General features: G+C 52.1%; 2 protein-coding genes across 3 annotated transcripts in view; one reads left to right on the plus strand and one right to left on the minus strand.

Moving 5' to 3' along the window:
• RIMS4 (regulating synaptic membrane exocytosis 4) overlaps window positions 1-17,908 on the plus strand; it is a 72,358-nt gene extending 54,450 nt beyond the window's left edge. The window contains exons 3-7 of one of the 2 annotated variants that reach the window (XR_003513979.1): window positions 7,296-7,408; window positions 7,691-7,792; window positions 8,395-8,534; window positions 13,339-17,480; window positions 17,512-17,908. Coding sequence is in view for 1 of the 2 variants with exons in the window: in XM_027558469.1 (XP_027414270.1) it covers window positions 7,296-7,408; window positions 7,691-7,792; window positions 8,395-8,534; window positions 13,339-13,557 (574 nt within the window). In the remaining variant the exon portion in view is untranslated. Of the gene's footprint in view, window positions 1-7,295; window positions 7,409-7,690; window positions 7,793-8,394; window positions 8,535-13,338 lie in introns of both variants that reach the window. The other variant, XM_027558469.1, reaches the window with a different exon arrangement.
• An 888-nt stretch (window positions 17,909-18,796) lies between these two features.
• On the minus strand, window positions 18,797-24,455 carry KCNK15 (potassium two pore domain channel subfamily K member 15). Its single transcript, XM_027558151.1, has 2 exons — window positions 24,173-24,455; window positions 18,797-19,711 (listed from the first exon to the last, which is right to left on the minus strand). Exons 1-2 carry the CDS (start codon window positions 24,453-24,455, stop codon window positions 19,029-19,031), a joined length of 966 nt encoding a protein of 321 aa, XP_027413952.1. The 3' UTR covers window positions 18,797-19,028.
• Window positions 24,456-24,718: the final 263 nt, after the last annotated feature.

Genomic DNA, 24,718 nt, shown 5'->3' on the forward strand with positions numbered 1-24,718 from the left:
GGAGGCTTTCTGTCAAGGCTGTTTGCCTCGTCACCGAAGGCCCAGGAGTTGGTGGGTGGTCAATGGCACCCCACTCCAGTACTCTTGCCTGGAAAATCCCATGGACGGAGGAGCCTGGAGGGCTGCAGTCCATGGGGTTGCTGAGGGTCGGACACGACTGAGCGACTTCACTTTCACTTTTTACTTTCTTGCATTGGAGAAGGAAATGGCAACCCACTCCAGTGTTCTTGCCTGGAGAATCCCAGGGACGGGGGAGCCTGGTGGGCTGCCGTCTCTGGGGTCGCACAGAGTCGGACACGACTGAAGCGACTTAGCAGCAGCAGCAGAACCTCCTTCCCCTTTGCCCCTTCTGTTGTTTCGCAGACTTCATGCCTGAAGGACAAACCGGCACCGGATGTGGCCAGCGGCTAGGAGATGGGGATTTGTTTGCTTCTGTTTTATAAGCACTGGTATTGGTTGAGTACTTGACTACACCGGAATCGGTTCTAAGGCGTTTATCTCATGTAGTCCTTATAGTCGCACCAAAGATGTGCTACCATTGTTCACTCCTGCTTCGCTGAAAAGCAAACCCAGAGTCTGAGCAGCGAAGGCTGTGTCTGTACGACCAGTGAGTGGCGGAAGTCAGGGTTAATATCCAGGCCTGCTTGACCCCAGGGCGTGGACTGCAGATTCCTGTGCTTTGCCCCCCGGGAAGCCCTAGGTCCCCCTGGGACATGGAGACAGTGTAGCAGGTTGAGATGAACCCTGGAACCAGACTCCTGGGTGCAGATCCCAGATTAGTCACTTACCAGCCGTGTGACCTTGGTCAGGTTACTTAACATTTCTGTGCCTTGATTTCCCCTTCTGGAAAGTGGGTATTCATATAGTAAGTACCTAGCTTGCACAGAGTTGTTAAATGAGGGTTAAATGAGTTAATATTGATAACTTAGTACTATCAGCGCTTGGCTCATGGCAAGCTTTTGATCAATAAAAAATAAATCCTTGGCTTCACGCCCAGGAGCTATACTCTCGTGGCCCAGGGCAGGTGGGAGGGGGAGGCAGGTTTGGGAATGTCCTGAAAGCTTGAGAAGCTGGAGTCAGGGTTGGCTGATGCTGTATATCCTGGCACACAGTCAGTTCTGCTACAATGCTTGTTTTGAAAACGCAAATCTGTTCCAGCACGATTCAAGTATTCTGGAATAATTGGAGCACAATATAAATTTCGCCTTTGCTCAGGTGTGATTTCATCCATGGGAAACACAAGGGAAACTCAGGAAACTACACCCGTAGAGGGCTGCACAAAACACACCCCTTGCATCTGTCCACTCCCTCAACCCCCCACCCCCAACACCTGATGTTGCAAGTTCCCACCCATCCGTTTGGAGAGCCCTCCATCACCACTTTGCAGTAACTCACTGCAGATCTGCTGACAGTCATTTCCACAAGCAAATGTCAGACTGTCTTCAAGGTAGAGCACCATATTTATTGTAGTACCTATGCATTTATTTCATTTTTAAAAGACTTCTTTTTTTATATTGGATGGTTAGCATCACCAACTCAATGGACATGAATTTGAGTAAATTCTGGGAGATAGTGGAGGACAGAGGAGCCTGGTGTGCTGCAGTCTATGAAGTTGCAAAGAGTCAGACATGACTTAGTGACTGAACAACAACATAGCCAATTAACACTGTTGTGATAGTTTCAGCAAAGGGACTTAGCCATAAATACACACATGTATCCCTTGTCCCCCAGTCTATGCATTTCTTAATTCTACAGGGGTAAGAGAATCTACCCCTTATTAAACATTAAACCCCATTCTACAGGGGTAAGACTGTGCTACCATTTTTATTATGTCTTTTATTGTTGATAAACTTTTGGGGTGTTGTGCCCCTAACCGTATTTTCCCCATACTCTCTCAGATTTTGACTTCAGGACTTTGCCCTGCTCTGTAGTGTTTAGGAATGTACATTTCGAGTTACAGCAGAACTGGCTGTATTGCACCCTCTGCGAGGCTGTGGGGGCGGGGGGGACGGATGGATGATGGACAGGTAGGGGCAGGCAGTGAATGGATGAACAGAGAGCCCATGAGAGCCCATGAACCTTTCAGGACCACATAATCCATGCTCACCACGAGGGCTGGGCCACCTTTTAATTTCCGATGAGTTGAGACAGGCGATCCATCTGGAAAACAGAGTAGACGTCAAACCCCCAAATAATCCAATTATTTCTTTACCGTGGAGAAAACAGAAAATCCAGGGGCCAAACCGAGCTCAAAGGTTAATAATAAAAGACAAATGGGTTTCAGCCCCACAAACCAAACTAACAGGATTTGAGAGGCAGGAAATCTCATTTCACCATTAACACAAAATAAAAGGCCAGCAGAACGCGAGTTTTAATCCTGTTTCAGGTCTCTGCCTCTGCCCATCTGGCATGCGTCCCTTGGAAGAATCAGCTGCTCTAGCCTCTCCCCCCCACCCCCCACACTACCCCCAGATGACCTGGGCTTCCTCTCAGGCACCCAGGTACTGCACTTCCTACTAGGTTTGAAATCAGAAGTACCATGAAAACACCACAGATGGGGAGAAGAGACTCTCCCAGGCCAGGCAGCAGAGACCTGCTGGCCACAGCGTCCCAGTCCTTTATTCATCCAGCCAATGCTATGTACGTTGTACATAGCAGTATCCTATTGACTGTCTCCAACAACTTAGCTGGGTGATTTTATACATGCAGCTCAGAGAGGTTACCAAACTTACCCCAGGTTGCACAGCATTGGAATCCAAGATCTATATGATACCACAGTTCAGTCTCAACCAGTAGGCTTTCCCAGTTCCGGGTCAGGCCAAGAGATGTGGGTTCAATCCCTGGGTCAGGAAGATCCCCTGGAGCAGGGCATGGCAACTCACTCCAGTATTCCTGCTTGGGGAATCCCACAGACAGAGGAGCCTGGCAGGCTACGGTCCATGGGGTCACAAAGAGTCGGACATGACTGAAGGGACTTAGCACACACAAGGGTTTGGCAGTAAAAGCCCGGGCACAGCAACAAAGACCCAGAAGAGCCAAAAATTTAAAAAATAATAATAAGAAAACATGTATTGAGTTCCTACTGTGGAAGGCCTGGTCTCAGTAGTAGCAAGTATGTGGCACTTTATAGTAATTCAGCATGCTCTTTCCCATTGGGAATGGAGCCTCTGAGCAGAGATATTCAAATCATTTAAAACTGGTATGGTGCAGGCAGCCAGCAAAGGAAGGAATGGCTGTACACAGTCTCCATGGTCGGTATGGGCTCATTTGCAGATAAGAAGATTCAAGGGCAGAGACACCAGCAGTTGGCCAGAGGTCACAAAGCACGCACTTGACCAGCAAGGAGTTAGAGCAGCCCTGACTTTGTATCTTCTGCCTTCTGTCCTTCTCCCGAGAAAACCCCGAGTTGGAGCGGGGTCTCTAATGCAGTTGGTCCTCTGGCCAGCAGGGACCTACCACCACTTGATTCTTCCTCCCTCCAGCCCTGTGGAGAATGGGATAACCCGTTCAGGGTTTCTGGGGCGTCAGCCTGGTTCCTTGGCAGCCAGCGAGGCACCCTGGGATGGGAAATCAGGCAGCCGCTCAGATATTATAAACAATTACCGCTAATTACCAGGCCTGCCAGTTCCCTATTGTCTGCTCACAATCCCACCAGACACTGAGGAGCAGACACTGAAGATGTTGGAGGAAACTTTCAATTTCAGGCTGTAGAAGGCCTTGCTCTGCCTGGGAGGATGGGCCCCTGCAGTGCCTTAAAACCCACGAGGCACCACTGTTTCTTGGGCTTCAGGAGCCCAGACCCTCCTAACAGAATGGATTCCAGACCTTCAGGAGGCTGAGCTGAAAAAGAAACGGATGTGGCAGAAAGGCCAGGTCACCCGCTGTGAGAATCTTGGGGCTCTGTGAGAGGACAGGCCATTCACAGGGCTCAGTTCCTGTGACTGTTGGTCTTCAGGATTCTCTCTCTCAGTTTCCCAGAGAGAGTCTTTGTCTCACTGGGTTTGGATCAGCTATCTGACCCTGGATCCGTCAGCTCTGATCAGGGGACCAGGTACTGCCTTAGTTTAAGTCAAACCAGTTTCTTCAGTCAATGACTTACGACTTAATGACAGTGACTTAGTATGAACATGTATTTTTTGCTCATGTAAACTTCAGCACAGGTGTTCTGGTCATTGCATCTAGCCAAGTTCCTTTGCTCTTTTTAAAAACAATCCCATGCGTGTTTATGATTCCTCTGCTTTCAGATATTTAGAGAGTTTCCATTTTCACTATTGTAAATCATCCATGGCTAAATATAGTCCTTTTCTCATCATCTAAAGGCCTACAACAATTGGTTTCCCTCTTTTTTTCCTGAATCTGCCCTTTCTGGTGTTATATGACATTGCATGAACCTGTAACACTGACCTTCTCCAAGGTCGTGAACTAGACTCTCTTGCCTCTGCCTTGTCTCCATCACCCTCTTGGGAGAGAAGTACTCTCTCCTGCTCCTTGCTGGGCTCCTTCACTCTTGTGGCGTCACCATCCTGAGGACCTCAGGACTCCCTGCTGATGACTCTGCTCAGTGTAGAGAAGATAGTATGTGGGACGTGACCTCCTTTCCTCTCACCTTGTTACTGGGCCCTCTGTATCCTTCGGCCCCCCAGGTCAAATTCTTCTCTCCTGGTCCATTCTGGGCCACTGCAGCCTGCAGCGATTCCTCTCTTCTGATGGTCTCTGAGCTCTCACAACCCAAGGTGGGCGGGTAGGGGACTGGCTGTGTCTCATAAGAAGACAATTGTCCTCTTTAGTTGTTTCTGGGGGCAACACGTGTGTTTGCCCAGCAGAATGTAAGTTCTTTGTGCATGGGGTCTTCTCTTGTTTGTTCCTGCAGCTTGCTTGGAATTTTATACATGAAGGTGCAAATATTCTTGGGCAGTGCCCTGGTATAGCAGTGGGCACTGCCAGTTTTCTAGCCCTCAGGCAGCTGTCTTTCTCACTGTGGGCCTCAGTCTTCCAATCTGTGAAATAGGGAGGCTGCTGGGTCAGAGGACACTTCCCTGTAACTATTTGCAGAGCTGGAGAGTGAATCCTTTGCCAACTGTGAGGATTTGTGAATTAGCAATGAGGTGTAAAGGCAGACAGTATGTCTAGGGTGTGAAGAGCTGGGTACAGCCAGAGAAGACCGTAAGTGAGTCATTGTATCCGAAGAACTGGAGCCAAGGTAGACAAGCAGAGGTTCAGAAGCAGAAGGGAACATCCTTTAGGTGGAACCAGATACCCCTTGGGTTCTCCTCTGGCTCCTTCAAGGCTGACAGCCCAGAAGGTTCCCTTGGAAGGAAGCTGGGGACAGGGAAGGGGGCTGCTCTTAGGGCAGGAAACAAAGCATGCAGTGCCCTCAGTCAAGTCCCTAGGTAGTCGCCCCTCCCTGCTAAAAGACCCTTTGGCTGGCTGCTGTGAAACCTGGCACAGTATGTGCCTGTTCAGAGTTAACTGTTGTTCTTGGAACATGCCCAAGTGGAAGGTCACCTGGGGTTGGCCCTAAAGGTGCTGTATCCATGTGCTGACTCTGCCCTGTGAATTCTAGCTTCAGATTGGGCCGAATCGGCCTCCTTACATGAATAATGCAGATAAAGGTTAAAAAAACAACAAAAAATGAAAAAAACCTCAACCTCCTTTGCCTGTGGCGAGGATCCTAAGAGAAAATGGGTTACAAGTGCTTTACTTCTGAAGATAATAGGCACATCAAGCTTGGTGTTTAGTGCCTGATTTCATTAAGTTTTTCCAGTAGTCATGTTTGGATATGAGAGTTGGACCATAAAGAAGGCTAAGTGCTGAAGAATTGATGCTTTCAATTCTGTGCTTTCAAGCTGTGGTGCTAGAGAAGACTCTTGAGAGTCCCTTCGACAGCAGGAAGATCAAACCAGTCAAAATCCTAAAGGAACTCAACCCTGAATATTCACTAGAAGGACTGATGCTGAAGCTGAAACTCCAGTACTTTGCCCACCTGATGCAGAGAGCTGACTCACTGGAAAAGACCCTGATGCTGGGAAAGATTGAAGGCGGGAGGAGGGGATGACACGATGAGATGGGTGGATGGTGTCACGGACTCAATGGACATGAGTTTGAGCGAGATGCAGGAGATGGTGAAGGACAGGGAAGCCTGGCGTGCTGCAGTCCATGGGGTCGCAGAGTCGGACACGACTGAGCGACTGAATGACAACAATGACTCGTTAAGTACTTAACAGGTCTAGGAGATGGGAGTGTTACTGTTCCCATTTCAGAGATGGGAAAGAAAAAACTAAAACTGGCTTTAGCAAAATAATATAATAATAGTTGTTGTTGACGTACATAACCAGAAAGAAAAAGAAGTATCTCTTGCTTCAGGTAGAGTTTGATGCAGGAGCTTAATCAGTGCCACCTGTGTGATGGCCTCCTTCATGGGCTGCCGATGGCAGCAGGAGAGTGGCCAGAGGCTCCAGGCTTCTGTCTCAGGTTCAGATCTCGTGAGAAAAGAGAGTCTCTCACTTCCTACAGTTCAAAGAAAGCTTCCTCGGCAAATTCTTGTGGGCTTGGGTGAGATGCCCAACTCTCAACCAATCACTGGCCAAGGAAGGAATGGCCTGATTGGCCAGGCTGAGCCCATGTGAGCTTCTGAAGCTGGGTCTGCTCTGCACCACAGGAATCAATGTCTTGAGGAGGGGCCTCCCCAAAGGAGATTTAAAGTCTGGTTCCCAAAGGAAGGGGAGCGGATATTTGGCAGCTCCACGGCAAGGACAAGCGTGGACCTCCGAGGCTGAGCAACTGGCTCTGTATGTTTCTAACTGTCTAGTGCAAACAAGTCCTCTGGGGTTCCTGTTAAAAGGCAGTTTCTGATTCACCAGCTGGGGAGTGGAGTGGACCACCATTTCCTTTTTAATTAGCTCCCAGGCGGTGCTGCCAGTCCCTGGACCACACTCTGAGTGTCACAGCCCTAACCCATAGAGCCAGGCATGGACAAGCATCACCTCCTGAGAGTCCTACCCGGAGAGGCAAGTGACATCATACCCATTTCATGGAAGAAGAACCTGAGACTTGGCAAGGAGAGGTCAGACAGGACACAGAAACTAAGCCCTAGACTTTTGGAGTCAGAGCGGAGATTTTAGGGAGAAAGTAGAAAGAAAGAAGCAGAGAGAGTACACCAGCCTGCCTCAGACTGGGAGATGGATGTGGACAGAATCGCCGTGGAATTAGGGAGGTTCTAGAGCTGACTGCCTGAGTCATCCGAGTCCTCAGTTGGCCCCTGGGAACGTCTGCTTTTGTCTCATTCTTTCTTGCAGCCTTAACTACGGGGGAGTTTGCCTGGCATCGGATGCCCAGTTCAGTGACTTCCTGGGCAGCATGGGACCAGCACAGTTTGTGGGCCGCCAGACCCTGGCCACCACGCCGATGGGTGAGTGTCCCAAGACCTGTTCCTAAGGGTGTGGGGGTCCCCAGCAGAAGCCCCTTGTCTTGCCTCTGCCTGGGTTACATCCACTGAGCACTCAGCCTGGAGCTGAGGTCACACCTGCCAGGCACTCTGCAGAGCCCAGGGACTCGGCTTGGGGGTTGGTTCTGGTTTGTTTATGGCTGGGAGTAGGGGAAGGGAATTGCATCCTCAACAGAGATGGGCAGCCGAGTCCTTGATGGAGCTTCCAAGCCACTTCCTGGTCTCAGCTCTTGGGGCCTATTGCAGGGGACGTGGAGATCGGCTTGCAGGAGCGGAACGGTCAGCTGGAAGTGGACATCATCCAGGCTCGGGGTCTGACGGCCAAGCCAGGCTCCAAGACACTGCCAGGTGTGGGGGCTGCCCTCCCATCTGTAAGATAGGGGTGGAGGTCTGGGAGGATGTCCTGAGTGGTAGCTGGGTCTAGAAGAGAGATGATGGTGTCCAACTGGGGGTCTCCCTCCCCCCAAAGCTAGTGACTCCTGTGTCACTGGCGGTTTAGAATTTATTCTGGAGACCCAGTTGAAATTGTCCATTGACCTTGTCCACCTCCTTGACTGCACTGAGTTCCTGGGGGTTCAGAGAGCATCTTTGGTGTTTTTTTTTTTGTGGTTCTACCATTTGTGATTCTATCCTAGCACCTGGTAGGGTGCATGAAATGCCTTGAGTGTTCAGCAAACATCGGAGTGAGTGTGTAAGCCCAGGAAGGGTGGGCAGGCCAGGGACTGAGAGAGGGAAAGGGTGAGCAAGGAAAGGGTGAGCAAAAGGGCAGGCAGGACCATTTGAGAGGGTAGAGTAGACCCCAGCCAACCCTGACTGCACCCCACCACTGTTGCCTCATCCCCGGACTTCCTGGGGGCACCCCGATCCCCAGCAGCGGGTCCCTCTGCTGCACCCTCTGCCCACCATTGGAGGCCCAAGCTACAGCTCACCCTGCTGACCTCTGTCCTCAGCGGCCTACATCAAGGCCTACCTGCTGGAGAACGGCATCTGCATTGCCAAGAAGAAGACCAAAGTCGCTCGCAAGTCGCTGGACCCGCTATATAACCAGGTGCTGCTGTTTCCTGAGAGTCCCCAGGGCAAAGTCCTGCAGGTGAGGGGCCAGGGGGCCGGGCAGAGTCTCACCTGGAGAAAGCAGAGCACTCTGGTAGATCTGAGCGCCACCTTTTGTGGTGTGACTTGGAACAAGTTCCTTTCTGAGCCTCAGCTTCCTTATCTGTAAAATGGGGATATTAATAGTAGCCACTGATAGAGTTACTGTGACAGTGGAATGTGTGCTTTGTGTAAGAAAGGGATTGCAAGTTCGGCCTGTAGTAAGGGCTCTACAAGTGGCCACCATTGTTATTATCATGATTACCGTCATCACCAACCTCAGGAGACTAGGGGCTTGGCATGGAGCGCAGTGCTAATAGACTGAAAGGCTTTTGAGGATCTAGAGGTCTTTGGCCCCCTGACTTTTAGGAAGATCCTAGTGGTCATCTAGGGCTTCCTTGGTGGTTCAGCAGAAAAAGAATCCACCTGCCAATGTAGGAGACATGGGTTTGAAGAAGGAAATGTCAAGACACTCCAGTACTCTTGCCTGGGAAATCTCATGGAAAGAGGAACTTGACAGGTTACAGTCCATGGAGTCAGAAACGACTTAGCAACTAAACAAAATACAACAAAAGATGTTTGCTGAAACTAGCGTTAGCTGCCCGTCATGGGGTCGGCAGGGCCCGGCTGGATGCCTCAGGAGCCGCATGCCTCCTGTCTTCGAGCTGCCATTTATTTTTGTTTGCCTTTGTTTTTAAAAATACTTATTTTTTTTGGCCACTCCAGGTCCTAGTGCAGCACGTGGACTCTTAGTTGCAGCATGTGGGATCTAGTTCCCTAGTTTACCAGGAAATCACACTCGGACGCCCTGCATTGAGAGCGTGGAGTCTTAGCCACTTGACTGCCAGGGAGGTCCCTCAGAGCCGCTCTTTGGGCATCTCTAGTTTATACCTCAGTTTCTTGCTCCTAACCTGAACAGGCAAAGCACACAAGGGTAGGCCCAAGGTGTTCCACATCTCCAAGACAGCGGGCTTTTGCCAAACTGGAAAGCCTGGGTCCTGTCTATGGCACAGTCTTTCCATTTGTAGGTTGTGACCCATCAGCAATTTATGAACTCAGTTTAGTGGGTTTTGTTTTTTTTTTAATGGAATGGAATAGGAAATAGGAAAGAAATGGAAAATAGGACTAGGAAAGAAAACATTTCTCATTCTTAGTAAGGCAGGTCTTATTTGGTGGAGCCACTTGCTTCAGTTGTGAATCTCACGTGTTCACTGGGTGATTTAAATGTCTGTCTTGCTGTATATATTAGTCAGAACAAAGTTGGGAAAAATCTTTCTGGTCTAGAGGCATTCAAAGACAATTTAAAACAACCAGAAGGCCATCTAGGGGCCACGCCTGGCCCACTGGACTGAGGTCTGTGTTTTCTGGCCTGAGCATCTTTGAAGAAACTCCAGAGCACATCCGTGTCTGGGATGCAGAGAGATAAAGAAATAGAAATCTGGCATGGGGGTCCTTGCTGCTGAGCCTTCTGACTAATGTCAGGGCAAGACAGACCCACCACGATTGAGTGATACCAGCTGTGTTCATCTGCTAAAGCTGCCATAAATACCATAGACCTGGGGTCTTAGACAACAGAAATTTATTTCTTACAGTTCTGGAGGATAGAAGTCCAAGATCAAAGTGTCACAAGTTATGTTTCTGCTGAGGCCTCTCTCCTTGGCTTGCGGACGGCCACCTTCTTGCTGTGAACTCATACGGTTCTTTTCCTACACGCAGGCATTCCTGGTGTCTGACTGTGTGTCCTAATCTTCTGCTCTTATGACAACACCAGTTAAAACTGCAACCCACACTAATGGCCCATTTTAATGTAATCACCTTAAAGGACCAGTCTCCAAATACAGTCACGTTCTGGGGTTAGGGCTTCAGTATGCAATTGAGGGGCACACAGTTAAGCCCATAATGCCAGTGATAACAAATCCATTCACACACTCAGACATGGGCTGCTGCTTTTTTTTTTATTGAGAATATAGTTGCTGTACAATGTTGTATTAGTTTATGCTGTACAAGGAAGTGAATCAGCCATATGTATACATATATCCCCTCCCTCTTGAACCTCCCTTCCACTCCCCACCCCTCTAGGTGACCACCGAGCACCAAGCTGGGCTCTCTGTGCTATACAGCAGGTTCCCACCAGCTCTCTGTTTTACACATGGTATCTGTTCAGAGTTACCTAGGTAACATAGTTACCTAGGGGGCATTGACCATTTATTAGTTGAGTGACCTCGGGCAAATGATTTAACCTCCCTGAGCCCCAGTTTAAACAGCTGTGCAATCGGAATCCGTTTTTATAGCGTTATTGGGAAGATTGAATCTAGGGCTGATTTGGCCTTAGACAGTTCCTGACGAGCAGTCACCAATAGCCGTGGCCCACGTTGTTTGTGTACCTCTCTGCGTGCTTGAGGAACGGCTTACAGCTTACAGTGAGCTTCCACATTTATTATCTCCTGTGAGCCTCGCCTGCCAGGTAAGCTGAGTGTGGAAGATTCCATTGACAAACAAGAACCCTGAGTCTCGGTGAGGCTAAGTGACTTTGCCCAAAACGACCTAGACAAGACTGGAACTCGCCCCTACACATGTCTGACCCCAAAGTGTGTGCATCAAGACAATAGGTCTTGTGAGCGATAAGCCAGCCCACATTTAGAGAGGGGCAGAGTTACAACCTGAGGAGAGCAAATGAGGGTCCTGCAGCCACAGAGACCACCTGTCTGGCTGCTCTAAGAAAGAGAGGTTGACCGAGAAATGGGGAAGGTACTGCACAAAAGAGTCTGTTGGAAAAAAGGAAAGAGGCTAGTATGTGTGTTCTACATGTGGCAGCCACTTTAAAAGTTGAAGTATAATTGATTTACAGTATTGTGTTAATTTCAAATGTGCAGCAAAGTGATTCAGTTAGTTTTTCAGATTTTATTCTACTGTAGGTTATTATAAGATACTGAGTATATTCCCCTGTATGTGTGTGTGCACTAAGTTGCTCAGTTGTGTCCGGCTCTTTGCTACACCCATGGACTGTAGCCCGCCAGGCTCCTCTGTCCATGTGGATTCTCCAGGCAAGAATACTGGAGTGGGTAGCCATGGCCTCCTCCAGGGGATCTTCCCAAACCAGGGATCCAACCCAGGTCTTCTTCATTGCAGGTGGATTCTTTACCATCTGAACCATCAGGGGAGCCCATAGTCCCCTATGCTATACAGTAAATCCTTGTTGCTTTTCTATTTTATATATAGTACTTTGTTAATCCCATACTCCTAATTTGTCCCTCCCATCTTCCCTTCCCTTCCCCTTTTGTAGCCATAACTGTTTTCTGTCTGTTTCAGTTTTGTGTGTACATTCATTTGTATTATTTTTCTAGATTCCACATTTAAGTGATATCATATAGTATTTGTCTTTCTCTGACTTCTTCACTCAGTGTAATATACTCTAGGTCTATTCACCTTGCTGCAAATGGCAATATTTCATTGTTTTTAAAGCTGAGTGTGTGTGTGTATGTGTGTATACATACCATATCTTCTTAAGCCGGTTGTCTGTTGATGGGCACTTGGGTGGTTTCCATGTCTTGACTTTGTAAATAGCGCTGCCATGAACATTGGGGTGCATGTATCTCTTCCAATGAGAATTTTCATCATTTTCCAGATATATACCCAGGAGTGGGATTGCTGGATCATATGGTAGCTCTATTTTGATTTTTTTAAGGACCCTCCATAGTGGGCTATGCCAATTTACAGTCTCATGAACAGGGTAGGAGGTTTCCCTTTTTCCCCTGTCCTCTCCAGCATTTATTGTGTGTAGACGTTTTGATGATGGCCGTATTGTCTGGTGTAAGGTGATACCTCATTGTGGTTTTTGATTTGCATTTTTCTAACAGTGATGTTGAGCATCTCTTCATGTGCCTATTGGCCATTTGTGTGTCTTCTTTGGAAAAAAATCTGTTTAGGTCATCTGCCCCTTTTTTGATTTTTTTCCCCCAGTATTGAGTTGTATGAGTTGTTTTATCCATTTTGGATATTAACCCTTTGTCAGTCTTATTTTCTCCTATTTCTGTCATTTGTCTTCGTTTTTTGATGGTATCCTTTGCTGTGCAAAAGTTTTTTGTACATTTGATTAGGTCCCATTTGTTTATTTTTGCTTTTATTTCTTTTGCCTTGGGCAAGCGATCTATGAAAGTATTGCTACTGTTTATGTCAGAATGTTTTGACTAAGTTCTTTTCTGGGAGTTTGATGATGTCATGTTTTAGGTGTTTAAATCATTTTGAGTTTACTTTTGTATATGCTGTGAAAATGTTCTAATTGCATTGATTTACATGTGGCTGTTCTAACCACTTTTATTTTTTTAATTTATTTAAAGTTTTTAAAAAATTTATTTATTATTTTTATTTGTCTGTGCCAGGTCTTAGTTGGGGCATATGGGATCCAGTTCCCCAACCAGGGATCCAACTCAGGCCCCCTGCATTGGGAGAGCAGAGTCTTAGCCACTGGACCACCAGGGAAGTCCCCAACTACTAGCCCCATTTAAAACCTTTATTTCTGAGGATCTGGAAGCAGAGGGCAGGTGGATGAGGGGGTAGGTAGGACACTCACAATGTAGGGTCAGCCCTCAAGGCTGGGGCTCAAAGATGGGGCAGGTGGAAAGAAAGAGCAAGATTGGAGGCAAGAAGCCCATCATCCAAGAGCATCTGGTGGGACTTGAGCCATTTTAAGGAGGTGGACTTCCAGGACCCGGAGATGAATGAGGCACACGGTGACCCCAGGTTCTGTTTCTGGGCCTGTGAGTGGCGTTGGCAGGATCTGAACCACTGTGTCTCTTGCTCTGCAGGTGATCGTGTGGGGGAACTACGGGCGGATGGAGCGGAAGCAGTTCATGGGCGTGGCCCGCGTGCTGCTGGAGGAGCTGGACTTGACCACCCTGGCCGTGGGCTGGTACAAGCTCTTCCCCACCTCCTCCATGGTGGACCCAGCCACGGGCCCCCTGCTCCGGCAGGCGTCCCAGCTGTCCCTCGAGAGCACCGTGGGGCCCTGTGGCGAGCGATCTTAGTGCGGGGAGGGGGAGGGGCTCCCCGAGATGGTCCGGAGACCCTACCTGGGACCCCAGGCCCCAGGGCATATTGAACAGAGGAGGCCGGGGTTCTCCCCACCCAGTGGGGAAGCTGAATGGGGAGACTTGAACCCCCCAGGGCCCCTCCTCACCCCTTTTTTGCCTCCTATTCCCCGAGACCTTCCCTCTCCCGATGGGATTGGCTGCACTTTTGACTTGGCCGGTTCTTGACCTGGTGGATGTGTCTGCAGTCCGGAGAAAGGAAAGATCGAGGCGGCAGAGCACACCATCCTCCTGCCCCCGACTCTGTCCGACCGCACCCCCTTTTTGCCTCCTTGGAAGCTCGCTGCCCGGAGTCATGTCCAGAACCCAGCGGCCATCTCCATGGTGCCAATTACCAGCAAGTGTCTTTCCTGCGGCACCGGGTTCAGGCAGCTACTCCTGCCCCCCGAGCCTACGGGGCAGCTTTGCAAGGATCCGGCGCCAACTCCGGGGGCCCCGCGCCCCCGACTTGAAGAGGAGCTCAGGCCTCCCTCCGCCTGCCCATGGAAGGAGCTCTGCCGCCGCCTGTTCGAGTCCATCTGTCCGTCCCCTGCCTGTTCCTCTTTTGGTGGCTCTAGAACATGGGGTCCAGCAGGGACCAGGGGAGAGGAAAGGGGTGCCGGGGCCTGGCAGGGGCCCCCAGGGCACCTGGCTTTGTGGGATTGTAAGAAGCTAGTTTGCACACGGTGGGCGGACTGGAAAGAACTCTGTTGGCTGTGTTTCGACCGAGGAGCTGGGGGACCCTAATTTTCGAGAACCCCAGCCCCAGAGAGCTCACCAGTCTCTGAATTTGGGGGATGCCGGTTTAGAGAGGGAGTGTGAAGAAAGCTGGGATTGGGACTCGTGGTGCCAAGGTGAGGGGTTCCCAGGTAGGAGAATCCCTCCTTGTCGGATGAGGTCAAAGGTCATCTTGTCTGGCCCTCTGCCTCCAGGCTAAGGGCCTGGGGAGGCACGCGAGCTCCCCAGTTTTAGTCTTTTTAAACAAACCATCCTGTACTAAGGGCAGAACCAACTGCTCCGGCCTCAGTGACCTTGGCTCAAGGAGAGAAAGAGAATGAGGCGAGACAGGAGTGTGAGAAGGGGGAGATTCCTTCCTGAGCAGGCCTGGGGGCTGCCTTCCCGGCGCCCCCGGCCTGGTCCTCCCTGGAGCCTTTGGAAGCCCTTTTGCATGCGGGGAGGACACAGGCTGGCCCCTTTCTGTAGAAGCACATTTCTGCCACCTCCCCTGGGAGGCACCCAGCCACCCACTACCCACACACACACCCGCCGCCCCCCCGTCATTACCCAGTCCTGCTGTGTAGGACGTAGTCTTGGTTAGCCGAGTAGGCTTAGAGTGCCTGGCCCTGGGCCAGGTCTTAGCTTCACATAGAGTCCTTACAGAGGGGATGGAGAAAATTCCAGGAGGCAGCCTTCTCCCTGCCGGCCTGGCCTGGGTCCAAGCCTGGACCTGGTTCAGGGGAGGCTGGCCCCTCCTCCTGCTCCTCCCTTTCCTCCCCCTCTTCATGTAGGGTTGTAGCCAGAGCCGCCCATGACACTCAGATGTTCTGATTTATTACCCTTGGGACTGATTTTATTTAGGAAGCACTCCTGAGGATGTGGGCCTTGGAGGGGGCTGGGGCTCCATCAGAGGAGGTGGTTTTCCACTGAGGATTGCCCGGCTGTGTTCTGTCCCACCTTATCCCCACTCTCCCCACACCCCACCATTTAGGCTGTGGACCAGGTGAGCCCTTCCACCTGGAACTCTCCCCTCCCCTGGCCTGTTCCCAGCCCTGGGCATCCTTTGAAGTTCTGGTTGAGTTATAGCGCTCCCCTGCATAGGGATGGGGAGATGGAAGCGTCCCCCCCTTGGTCCAGGAGGCCTTCTGACCTTCCTGGAATCATGGCGGCTGGAATCCCAAGGCTGGGGTGGAGGCAGCGGGGCTCAGAACTGGCCCCTCCCCTGTGCTTTTTTTTTTTTTAAACCAGTGTGATTTCTCTGCCGTTTGTTTATTACTCACCATTCGGAATATTTTGAGCCAGGAGAGCGCCTTCTCTCTCCAGCTGTCACTGCTCTGGTAGTTCAGGGGTAGCATTTCAAAGCCAGGTTGGGGCCTGGCTGTCCCAACCTGAGGACAGGGTGGGCACAGCCTTGCTCCCCAACCTGAGCCCGCCCTGTTGGGGGTGGGTCTGCACAGCCTTTATAAAGAGAGAAGGCGCTCCAAAGCAATAACATCCTGAGGGTGGTCACCGAGGGCCCCCCTCAATGACTTTCTGTTTGTTCTGTGGTTTTTCAGCTCACCTCCCGGAGGGGTGGGGTGGCACGGGGGCTGGAGCCCTCTTTCTTTGTATCATCGTTGTGAGCACATGGCCGCCTTCCAAGGGGCTCCGACCATTGGGCATGAGACCCCCCATCTGTCCTCACCCAGGGATGGGGGCTTGGGGAGGGAGTGGCTGTTCTCATCATTAGCTTTGGGGAACCTTCCAGCCTGCTCCTATCTGGTCCTTTGCCAGCTCAAACTTCCCCATTTGAAGAGGAGCTGAGAGGGTGGCACTGGGGGAATTAGGGGTGTGAGGGGCCTGGGGGTCTCTAAGGGACGATTCTTTTTTCAATCTCTGGGCCAAAGGTCACATGCCAGGGTACGGTGGGAGGGAGTCATCTCCACCTTCCTTCTCCAGAATCTGCCTGTCACACTAAAGGAAAAGGAGCTTTGGGACCATCGGTGAAATGATTTCCATCTTAACAGAGAGATCACAGGCCCCTGGGGTCACCTGTGAGTTCACGACACTGGCAATCTGGGCCTCCTCAACCCCCCGGAGGCTGAGCTGGAGCCAGGGCAGGACCAAGTGGGGCCACCATCTCCCCCCCGCAATATTTCCTCTGCCCTTCTCTCCATGGCCTCCTCCCAGGGGCCTTGAAAAAGATGGGCAGCGCTGATTATAGTCCCATCTGAGAGGGCAGGAAACCAAAGCTCAGAATCAGTAAGTGGCTTGCCCAAGACAAGACCCCTCAGCAATGAGGCCAGAACAGAAGCAGCTCTGTCCTTCTTCCTCCATGGAACAGCAGACCATTGCTCCAGGGCACATTTGCCATAATGAGGATCTGTGACCTTTAGGCCCTGGACCACCCCGCGCTGCTTGCTTGCATCTTGATGGGCCAGTAACTTTTCTGGGCCTTGGGTTTAGGGGGAAGGGTTGCCATAGAGACCTTGCTCTCCTGGGTGGGGGATGGGGGGGGGGTCTGCCCTGACTGACGTGAGGCTGTGCAGGCTGTGGTCCTGGTCTTGATGCTAAGTGGGGACTCCCCCCAAGGGACCACAGCCCCTCTGAGACCACTCTGAGGGAGGCCAGACAGCACTTCCTGGGGCTGTGTGGGAGTGAGGGGGGCGATGGTACACCTCACATTAAGGCATTCCCCCCCAAACCTTTAGAGAGAATAACATGGGAACTTCTCGGAGTGCTTTTCACACCTGTTTGTTTGCAAAGTGCTTTTATCTCTCGTGTACCCTCACAAGAGCTCCCGGGCAGTCGGTGGAGGCCTGGGTGAGTTATCAGCCCCATTTTACAGAAGAAGCTGAGGCCCGGGGAGGGGAAGGTACTCGCTAAGGTGCCACTGGGAGTTGGTGGCTGAGCTCAGGGGAGAACTCAGTTTTCCAGCGGTTCAGAGCTCTTTTCTTCAATGTGGGGCAAAGCAGAGTTGAGGTCATGTACTTGACAAGCTGATCCACCGTCCAGCTCCTTACATCTGGAGCTCATGGGCACATCTCAGCGTTGAGAGGCACCGCTGAGCCCCGCTGCCCTTGGAGCACAGCTGTTGCGTTAGGCAAGGCCACCTGCATTTATTTATTGAGCAGCAGCCCTGTGCCAGACCCAGGGGACGGGGTGCCCCGACTCCATCGCCCACTGTCCTGTAATGACTCCTTTGGGCTCCAGGAGGCCCCATGTCTTATAGCAGCACCTCAGAGTGGACGGAAAGCTTTCATGTCCATGAGCTCATCTGACTCACAAACCCCACCCGGGAGCCGCTGACATGCCCGTTTGACTCATAGCTTCTGTGAGGGCAAAGTGGAGACTTGAACCCAGGGCCTTGGACATCATCTCTGAGCCCTTTCACCGTACCACTGCCTCCTGAGCGGGTGGCAGGAAGGCAGACCCCTGGTCCTCAGGCCCACTCTCCACTCACCTTTCCCCGTCTTCCCTCTCCAGGAGCAGGAGCCCCTCAGGCTTTGGGGGAGGGAGGGTTTCTGGGGCCCCTGGGTTGGAGCAGGTCACGTTGCATTGTGTTCATGACCATGTAGCTCATGTTGAAAATTAAAGTTTTTGGCTTTTCTAACCCAGCTTGCTCTGTTTTGTGTTGACGCAGTTCTCTCTGGGATGCTGAGGGCTGTTAATTTTAATGACCTGAGTGCTGTGCCATTTCAGCTTTGTTAGTGTCCATTTATACAGGTCTGGGGCCCATCCCAGCACCACTTCCAGAGATGCACAGGAGGGAACAGGGTACTGGGTGAACTCATTTTACAGATGTGGAAACTAAGGCCCAGGGAGGGGATGAGAATTCCCTCAAGTCCCATTGTGGCTGATTGGCAATAACCAGACCTCACAGTTCCCAGAAGAGACTGTGGCCCAGGGACTGCCCTGGTGGTCCAGTGGTTGACTCCACACTTAGAAAGTAAAGATTTGATCCCCACGACTGAAGTGACTTAGCAGCAGTAGCAGCAGCAGGGAACTAAGATCCCACATACTGCACACAGCGGCCAGGGTTGGGGGTGGGGGGAAGACTGGTCCAGGTAGTCCCAGTGACACGGTGGGTGTCAGCAAGACCCCCTCCCCCATCCAAAAATGGGGCTGGCCAAGGACAAAGAACATGACATTTGGGGCTGGGGCCAGTTCCACTCTACATGCCGAGTAAGAGAAATGAGTAGTCTTTAAATGGTGCACATTTTGCCCAGTGGTCCACGCTGGATGGTAAATGTTTTCAGTCCATCTGATCCCCGTGCTTCTCATAGTGGGAGCGGCTGGCCTCACTGGTTAGGATTCCAGTGTGGGAAGTCGTGCATCTCCCCCACAACGCGGAAAACCCACGTTCCCGTGGGTTTCACACAACAGAAAAACGGGCATCGTGGAGAATGTGTGTGGCCACGCCTTCCTAGAACAATTTGGACCACAGGGGACTTGCACCTACGGGGCAACTTAAGAGTCGTGCTTTTGCTTATGATGCGACTTTTAATGTATTTTTGGAGAGGAGAGCGGGGCTCGCGCCCCAGAAGGGAGTGAGAAACTGCTCGTGGCAGAGGACGGCATTGAGGCCGCGGCCCCTCAGCCCTTCTCCAAGCTCTGGGGAGGGGGCGACGATAGGTGAATCCAGACCCTCAGGTTCTAGGATCGACCCCCCGGATGAGTTTCTGGGGCCCAGCCAAGGACCACTTCCAGAGATGCACAGGAGGGAAGGGCTATCAGATGGACTTCCGCCGGGCCGGGGGCCTATCGGCTCTGCCGCCGCCCGCAGCCCCGGGGCTGGCGGGGGGCGAGAAGCCGGGATTGTCGCGGGAGCACAGCTCCAGCCGGTGGAGGCGGCAGGAGACGGAGATGAGGCCGGCGCGGCGCGCGGGGCCTCGGTTCTCGGGCGCCCCCCGGCGGAGCGGGCGGGCAGCGCGCTCAGGCGCGTCCGCGCCGGCCGCCAGGAAGCGCAGGACCACGAGGTTGAGGAAGGCGCCGATGACCGTGAGCCCCAGGAGGATGTACAGGAAGCTGAAGGCCACGTAGGGCGGCTTTCTCTGCAGCGCCTCGTCGTTCTGCAGCGCCACAAAGTCGCCGAAGCCGATGGTGGTGAGCGTGATGAAGCAGTAGTAGTAGGCGTGGAAGAAGGTCCAGCCCTCGAAGTGCGCGAAGGCGGCGGCCCCGAGGGCCAGGGTGCCCGCGCACACCAGCAGCCCGGCCACCGCCATGTTCTCGGGGGACACGCGCGGCCGCCGCAGGCCCAGGCAGCGCTTGGCCGCCAGCAGGAGGCGCCGCACCAGCGCGTTCAGCCGCTCGCCGAGGCTCTGGAAGGTGACCAGGGTCAGGGGGATGCCCAGGAGCGCGTAGAACATGCAGAAGACCTTGCCCGAGTCCGTGCCCGGCGCGGCGTGGCCGTACCCTGGAGGAGGAAGGAAGGGGGAGGCTGACGAGCGTCCGTCTCCTCACACACAGGCCTTCTTCCTGCCGGGTCTCTGTCCCCATCCTCTAGAGCCCGCAGAGCATGTTGAAATGCTGGTTCGAACTAGGTCATTCCCCCGGCTTTAAAACCTTCTGTGGCTACCCATAATCGGCCCAAGTTGTAAACAACCTAAAATACCCTTCTCCTGGGGAATGGATAAACAACCTGTGGTACATCCATACAACGGACTGATTCTTTTCCGCCACAGGAAGGAAGGAACTGCTGTTTCCTCAGCAACAGAAGATGGATCTCAAATGTTTTATGCTGAGTGAAAGGAGCCAAGCTCAAAAAGCTATATATTGCTGGGTTCCATTTAAATGACATTCTGTAGGGTAACTGGCACAACTTCTGTGGCAAAACTAGGATCAGCGAACAGACCTGTGGTTGCCAGTCCTTGGAGGTGAGAGAAGCGAGTGAACTAACTACAAACAGGCACGATGGAATTTTGGGGACGGCTAGCAATGTTCTGCCTTGAAATCATGGCTGCAGTTACACGACAGGTTTTCTTTTGGCAAAACCTGCACAGGTGTACACTGAAAAAGAATGAATTTGAATCTGTAAATTGTGCCCTTGATAGAAAAAAAAAATCTGTTGTGGCTCCCCAGTATCCTCAGGGTACAGTCCGCGCTCTCAGGCAATGCCGTGACCTGAACCCCCTCTCCCTGCAGCCTCCCATGCCGTTTCAGCCAGCCTGTCCTTTTCTCATGCTTCCCCTCCCCCCAGTGGACTTTCCCCCTGCCCACACCCAGGTAGCCGTTCCCAGTTCCTGTGCCAAGCCAGACTCTCATGAAACACCTATTTCAGTCTGGTGGAGTCCCTCACTGATCCCCTAAATGTGTAGGGAACGCAAACATGAGTGGGCTGCCTTGAGTCCGGCACAAGGAACATTGAATGATTGTCCGGAACAGTCATTGTGGGATTGGTGGATGTGTATCTCTTCCAGGACCCAAGGTCCTGGAAAGTGAAAGCTTTCATGGTATTCTCAAAGGGCCCCATAACCCAGGAAAAGTCAGGTGTCCCTTCCCCAGTAGAATATGCCTCTTCCAGCAAATTGTCCCCATTTGCCAAACGATAAATACACCTTTGGCCTGTGCTGTTCCGCAGTGAGGAAAGCAGTCCTCTAAAATACACACACGTGCAAAGTGATGTGTGCATGGGAGTTGTCGTTGCCACAGTGTTGGTGACAGCAAAAATAAGAAGCAGCTTAAATGTTCATCAGAAAGAGCCTGGTGAAAAACAGCCATGGTGCCATCCAATGATGGTTGTGGTTCCAACTGAGGGCCATTTAGCCCCTGAGGGGACAGTTGGCAATGTCTGGAGACAGGTTTGGTTGTCACACCTGAGAGGTGGTGGGTGCTGCTGGCATCTGGTGGGTGCAGGCCAGGGTCCTGTTTAACATTCTCTGATGCATAGGACAGTCCCCACAATCGGAATTTGTTGTTGTTTAGTCGCTCAGTCGTGTCCAACTGTTGGGGTCCATGGACTGTAGCCCACCAGGCTCCTCTGTCCATGGAATTCTCCAGGCAAGAATACTGGGGTGGGTTGCCACTTCCTTCTCCAGGGGATCTTCCTGATCCAGGGATCAAACCTGCGACTCCTGCCTTGGCAGGTGAATTCTTTACCACTGAGTTACCAAGGAAGCCCACCAGAATAGCCAGTCCAAAATGTCAACAGTGCCAGGGTGGAGGAGCCCTGCTAATCAGCCATGAAAAAGAGGACACAGTTCTTCAGGGACTTTACATCAGTAAAGAAATCACCAGAATATACGAAGTGAAAACAGCAAGAGACAAAAAGGCATGTATAACACAATGCCTCTATCATGTATAAAAGTACAAGTAGCTCAGTCGTGGCTGACTCTGCAACCCATGGACTCTATACAGTCCATGGAATTCCCCAGGCAGAATACTGGAGTGGGTGGCCTTTCCCTTCTCTAGGGGATCTTCCCAGGCCAGGGATCGAACCCAGGTCTCCCGCATTGCAGGCAGATTCTTTACCAGCTGAACCACCAGGGAAGCCCAAGAGTACTGGAGTGGGCAGCCTATCCCTTCTCCAGCGGCTCTTCCTGACCCAGGAATCGAACTGGGGTCTCCTGCATTGTAGATGGATTCCTTACCAACTGAGCTACCTGTGTGTGTTGTAAAGGAATATATAGGCAGAGAAGATACTTGGAAGGATACTCAAAAAACATAACTGCATTTGATCCAGAGAAGGGAATTTATAGGTTGACGGATGTGGAGAAAGGGAGACTTCCTTTCATCCTATACCTTCTGTACCGTGTGAAGTGTGTGCATATATAACATTTGAAATATCAACACTAGATACATATATATATATATTTAAAGATCTATGACTCCACTTCATGTTTCTACTTCATGGCTCTATTAGTCTGCCTCTATCTATCTGCGGGGCAGGGACCCTGCTGCCACTAAACGGTGAGGTCCTTGAGGCCAGAGACCAAACTAGTCATTTCTCACGTCCCTGATCACCAGTGCCCTGCACAGACTAGGAGCTCAATGAAAGTTTAAATAATCAGTAATAATAATACTCAAACCAGATTGAAGGAGGTACAGAGTGTGAGACGGAGGAGCGTCTTTAAGAATAAAAGGCCAGGCAGTGCTGTTTCCAGCCATTTGTCTGGTTTTGACAGACAGGAAAATGAATAATGATAATAACTAGGCATGCTAGGTACTCTACATGGATTATTTTATTTAATCGTCTCAATGACTGTATGAGATTATTATCCCCATCTTACAGATAAGGACACTAGGCTCAGAGGGAGAAAGCTGCCCAAAGGTCACAGGGTTGAGCTGTTAACCACTATCCTCCATAGCTTCTCAGTGGCTCTTTGCTGTTCTGCAGAGCTCAGCCCCTGGGTTCTGTCGCCTGGCTCTGCAAGGCTAGCTTTTGCAGCCTGGCTCACACAACCATACTGGCGCCCCCAGGTGGCAGGAAGCGGTAAAACTGCTATTTCCTCAGTCGCTCTCCACACCCTGGTCCCTACTCCCTCCCCATCCCAGGTGCAGGTCAGAGGCAAGCAGTCAGAAGTGGAGGCCACATCCAGCTGGGAGGCCTCCAAAATGTGGGGGAGGGCAGAGGAGGTGGACAGGGTCCCACACCCTGGGTGCAGAGACAGGGAGGGTCTTAGGCTGAGCCAAGAGAGAGAAGCAGGGGTACCCAGGCTGACAGGAGGGGTCAAAAGGGCTGAATAGGAGCTGGGCCCACAGTTGGCAAATAATGAATTGTCATTATTGCTAATTAACAGTCCCTACTTAGCCTCAGGACTTGTGCTATGCATTTAACCTGCTTGACCTCACTTAAACCTGGCAATCACTCAGTAAGATAGCAACAGTTGCACTTTGTAGTTGAGGAAACCGGGGCTCAGAGAGGTACAATCAATTGCCAGAGAAGGCAGGAGGCAACAGAGATGAAAACCGGGACTCTGGCCTCTGTAATTTCGGAATGTAGGCTTTCAACTCCACCACTAAACCCACAAACTCACACTGACTTGCAAGAGCATTATGGAGGAGCTTTCTCCGCAGCACTGGTTTCCAGGGTGGTGGTCCAGGCCCAAAGAGACACTGGGACCTCCACAGCCAGCCTGGGGTGGTGGATGGAGCCCCGAGAGCCTGCTCCACTCCTTTCCTGCTTCCCCAGGCTTGGGCTCCGCAGGTACCAACCAGTCGGTAGCCATGGCAACGGTTGGAGGTCCAGATGCTGCAGAGAAAGTGCTCTGAATCCCCGAGGGTGAGGTCCAAAGCTGGTGGTAATCAGTCATTCCTTTAACAAATATTTATTGAGTGTCTACTACAAGCTAGGCACTGGCCATATTGCAGGGACTAAGACAGATTAGGCGCCCGTTCTCTTTTTTGTTATAACACAAAAATCAATTTCCTCCACCCCCCCCCCCGCCCCCGCCGCTTTTTGTTAGTGCTTTCTACTTGTCAGGCCCTGTGCTAAAACTTTATACATATATTATCTCCTTAATGAAAACTGTCTCACTACAGCCTTGAGGTAGGGCCTGTTAGCACCCCTCTTTTACAGAGGAGAAAACCTGAGGCTCAGAGAGGTTAAGCAACTGGTCTGAGGTCACACAGCTAACGTGATGCCCCCCAGGCAAGGAAGCAACTCCAGCCACTTGGGCTTCCGACTCCACTTTATCAATCTCCCAGCCCCTGCCACTGCCTCTTGGCAAAGGGGACCTACTGTCTCCTCCCAGCCGGGCCTGCGTGGAAACCACAGAGCCCATCCGACAGAGGGAGGCAAGTGAGGCTCGGCGAGCTGAAATGACTGCTCCAAAGTCACCCCGCCTGGCAGAGGCAGAGGTGGGACTGAAACCCCGGGACGCCGCGGGTGCCTGGGGATGGAGCAAGCGCCGAGGGGGAGGTGCCGGGGGCCGCTCACCGATGGTGGTGATGACGGTGATGGCGAAGTAGAAGGAGCCGGCGAACTTCCACTGGCGGCCGGCGCGGTGCGGCTCGGCTTGCAGCGCCAGACGCTCCAGCTCGCGGTAGTCCTCGGCCGAGAAGCCGTACTTCCTCCGCAACTCGCTCCGCTTCTGGGCCAGCAGCCGCTTGCGGCCGCTCTCCGCCTCGGACTCGAGCGCGTCGAAGACGGCGGCGCCCACCAGGAGGTAGGAGAGGATGCACAGGACGAGCGCGGCGGTGCGCGCGCTCTGCTTCCTCATCGCCGAGCCCCAGGCCCCGCGCCGCGCTCGCCGCCGCCCCGTCCATGCGCCCCGACGGTCGCCCCGCGCCTCGCTCGCCGCAGGAGTCGGGGCTGCGGACGGCTGGGGTGTGGCACCCCGGGGCGGCGCCTCGGCGGGGCGGGGCAAGGGGCCGACGAGGGCCCGGAGGGCTCCTGCAGCTGCCACCTGCCTGCGCCTCCCCTGCCTTTGTTTCCCCGGCGGCACCCCGGGGCTGTAGCGTCTGCAGGTCGTGACAGCGAGAC

This window comes from Bos indicus x Bos taurus, chromosome 13 (genome assembly GCF_003369695.1).
Source record: "Bos indicus x Bos taurus breed Angus x Brahman F1 hybrid chromosome 13, Bos_hybrid_MaternalHap_v2.0, whole genome shotgun sequence".
Taxonomy (NCBI): domain Eukaryota; kingdom Metazoa; phylum Chordata; class Mammalia; order Artiodactyla; family Bovidae; genus Bos; species Bos indicus x Bos taurus.

Bases quoted from the DNA above. Each gene is read 5' to 3' on its own strand.
- KCNK15 (XM_027558151.1), bottom strand. From the start codon at position 24,455: ATGAGGAAGCAGAGCGCGCGCACCGCCGCGCTCGTCCTGTGCATCCTC. The intron at 19,712-24,172 runs GTGAGCGGCCCC...TTCCTCCTCCAG, and splicing joins CACCGTCATCACCACCATCG to GGTACGGCCACGCCGCGCCG.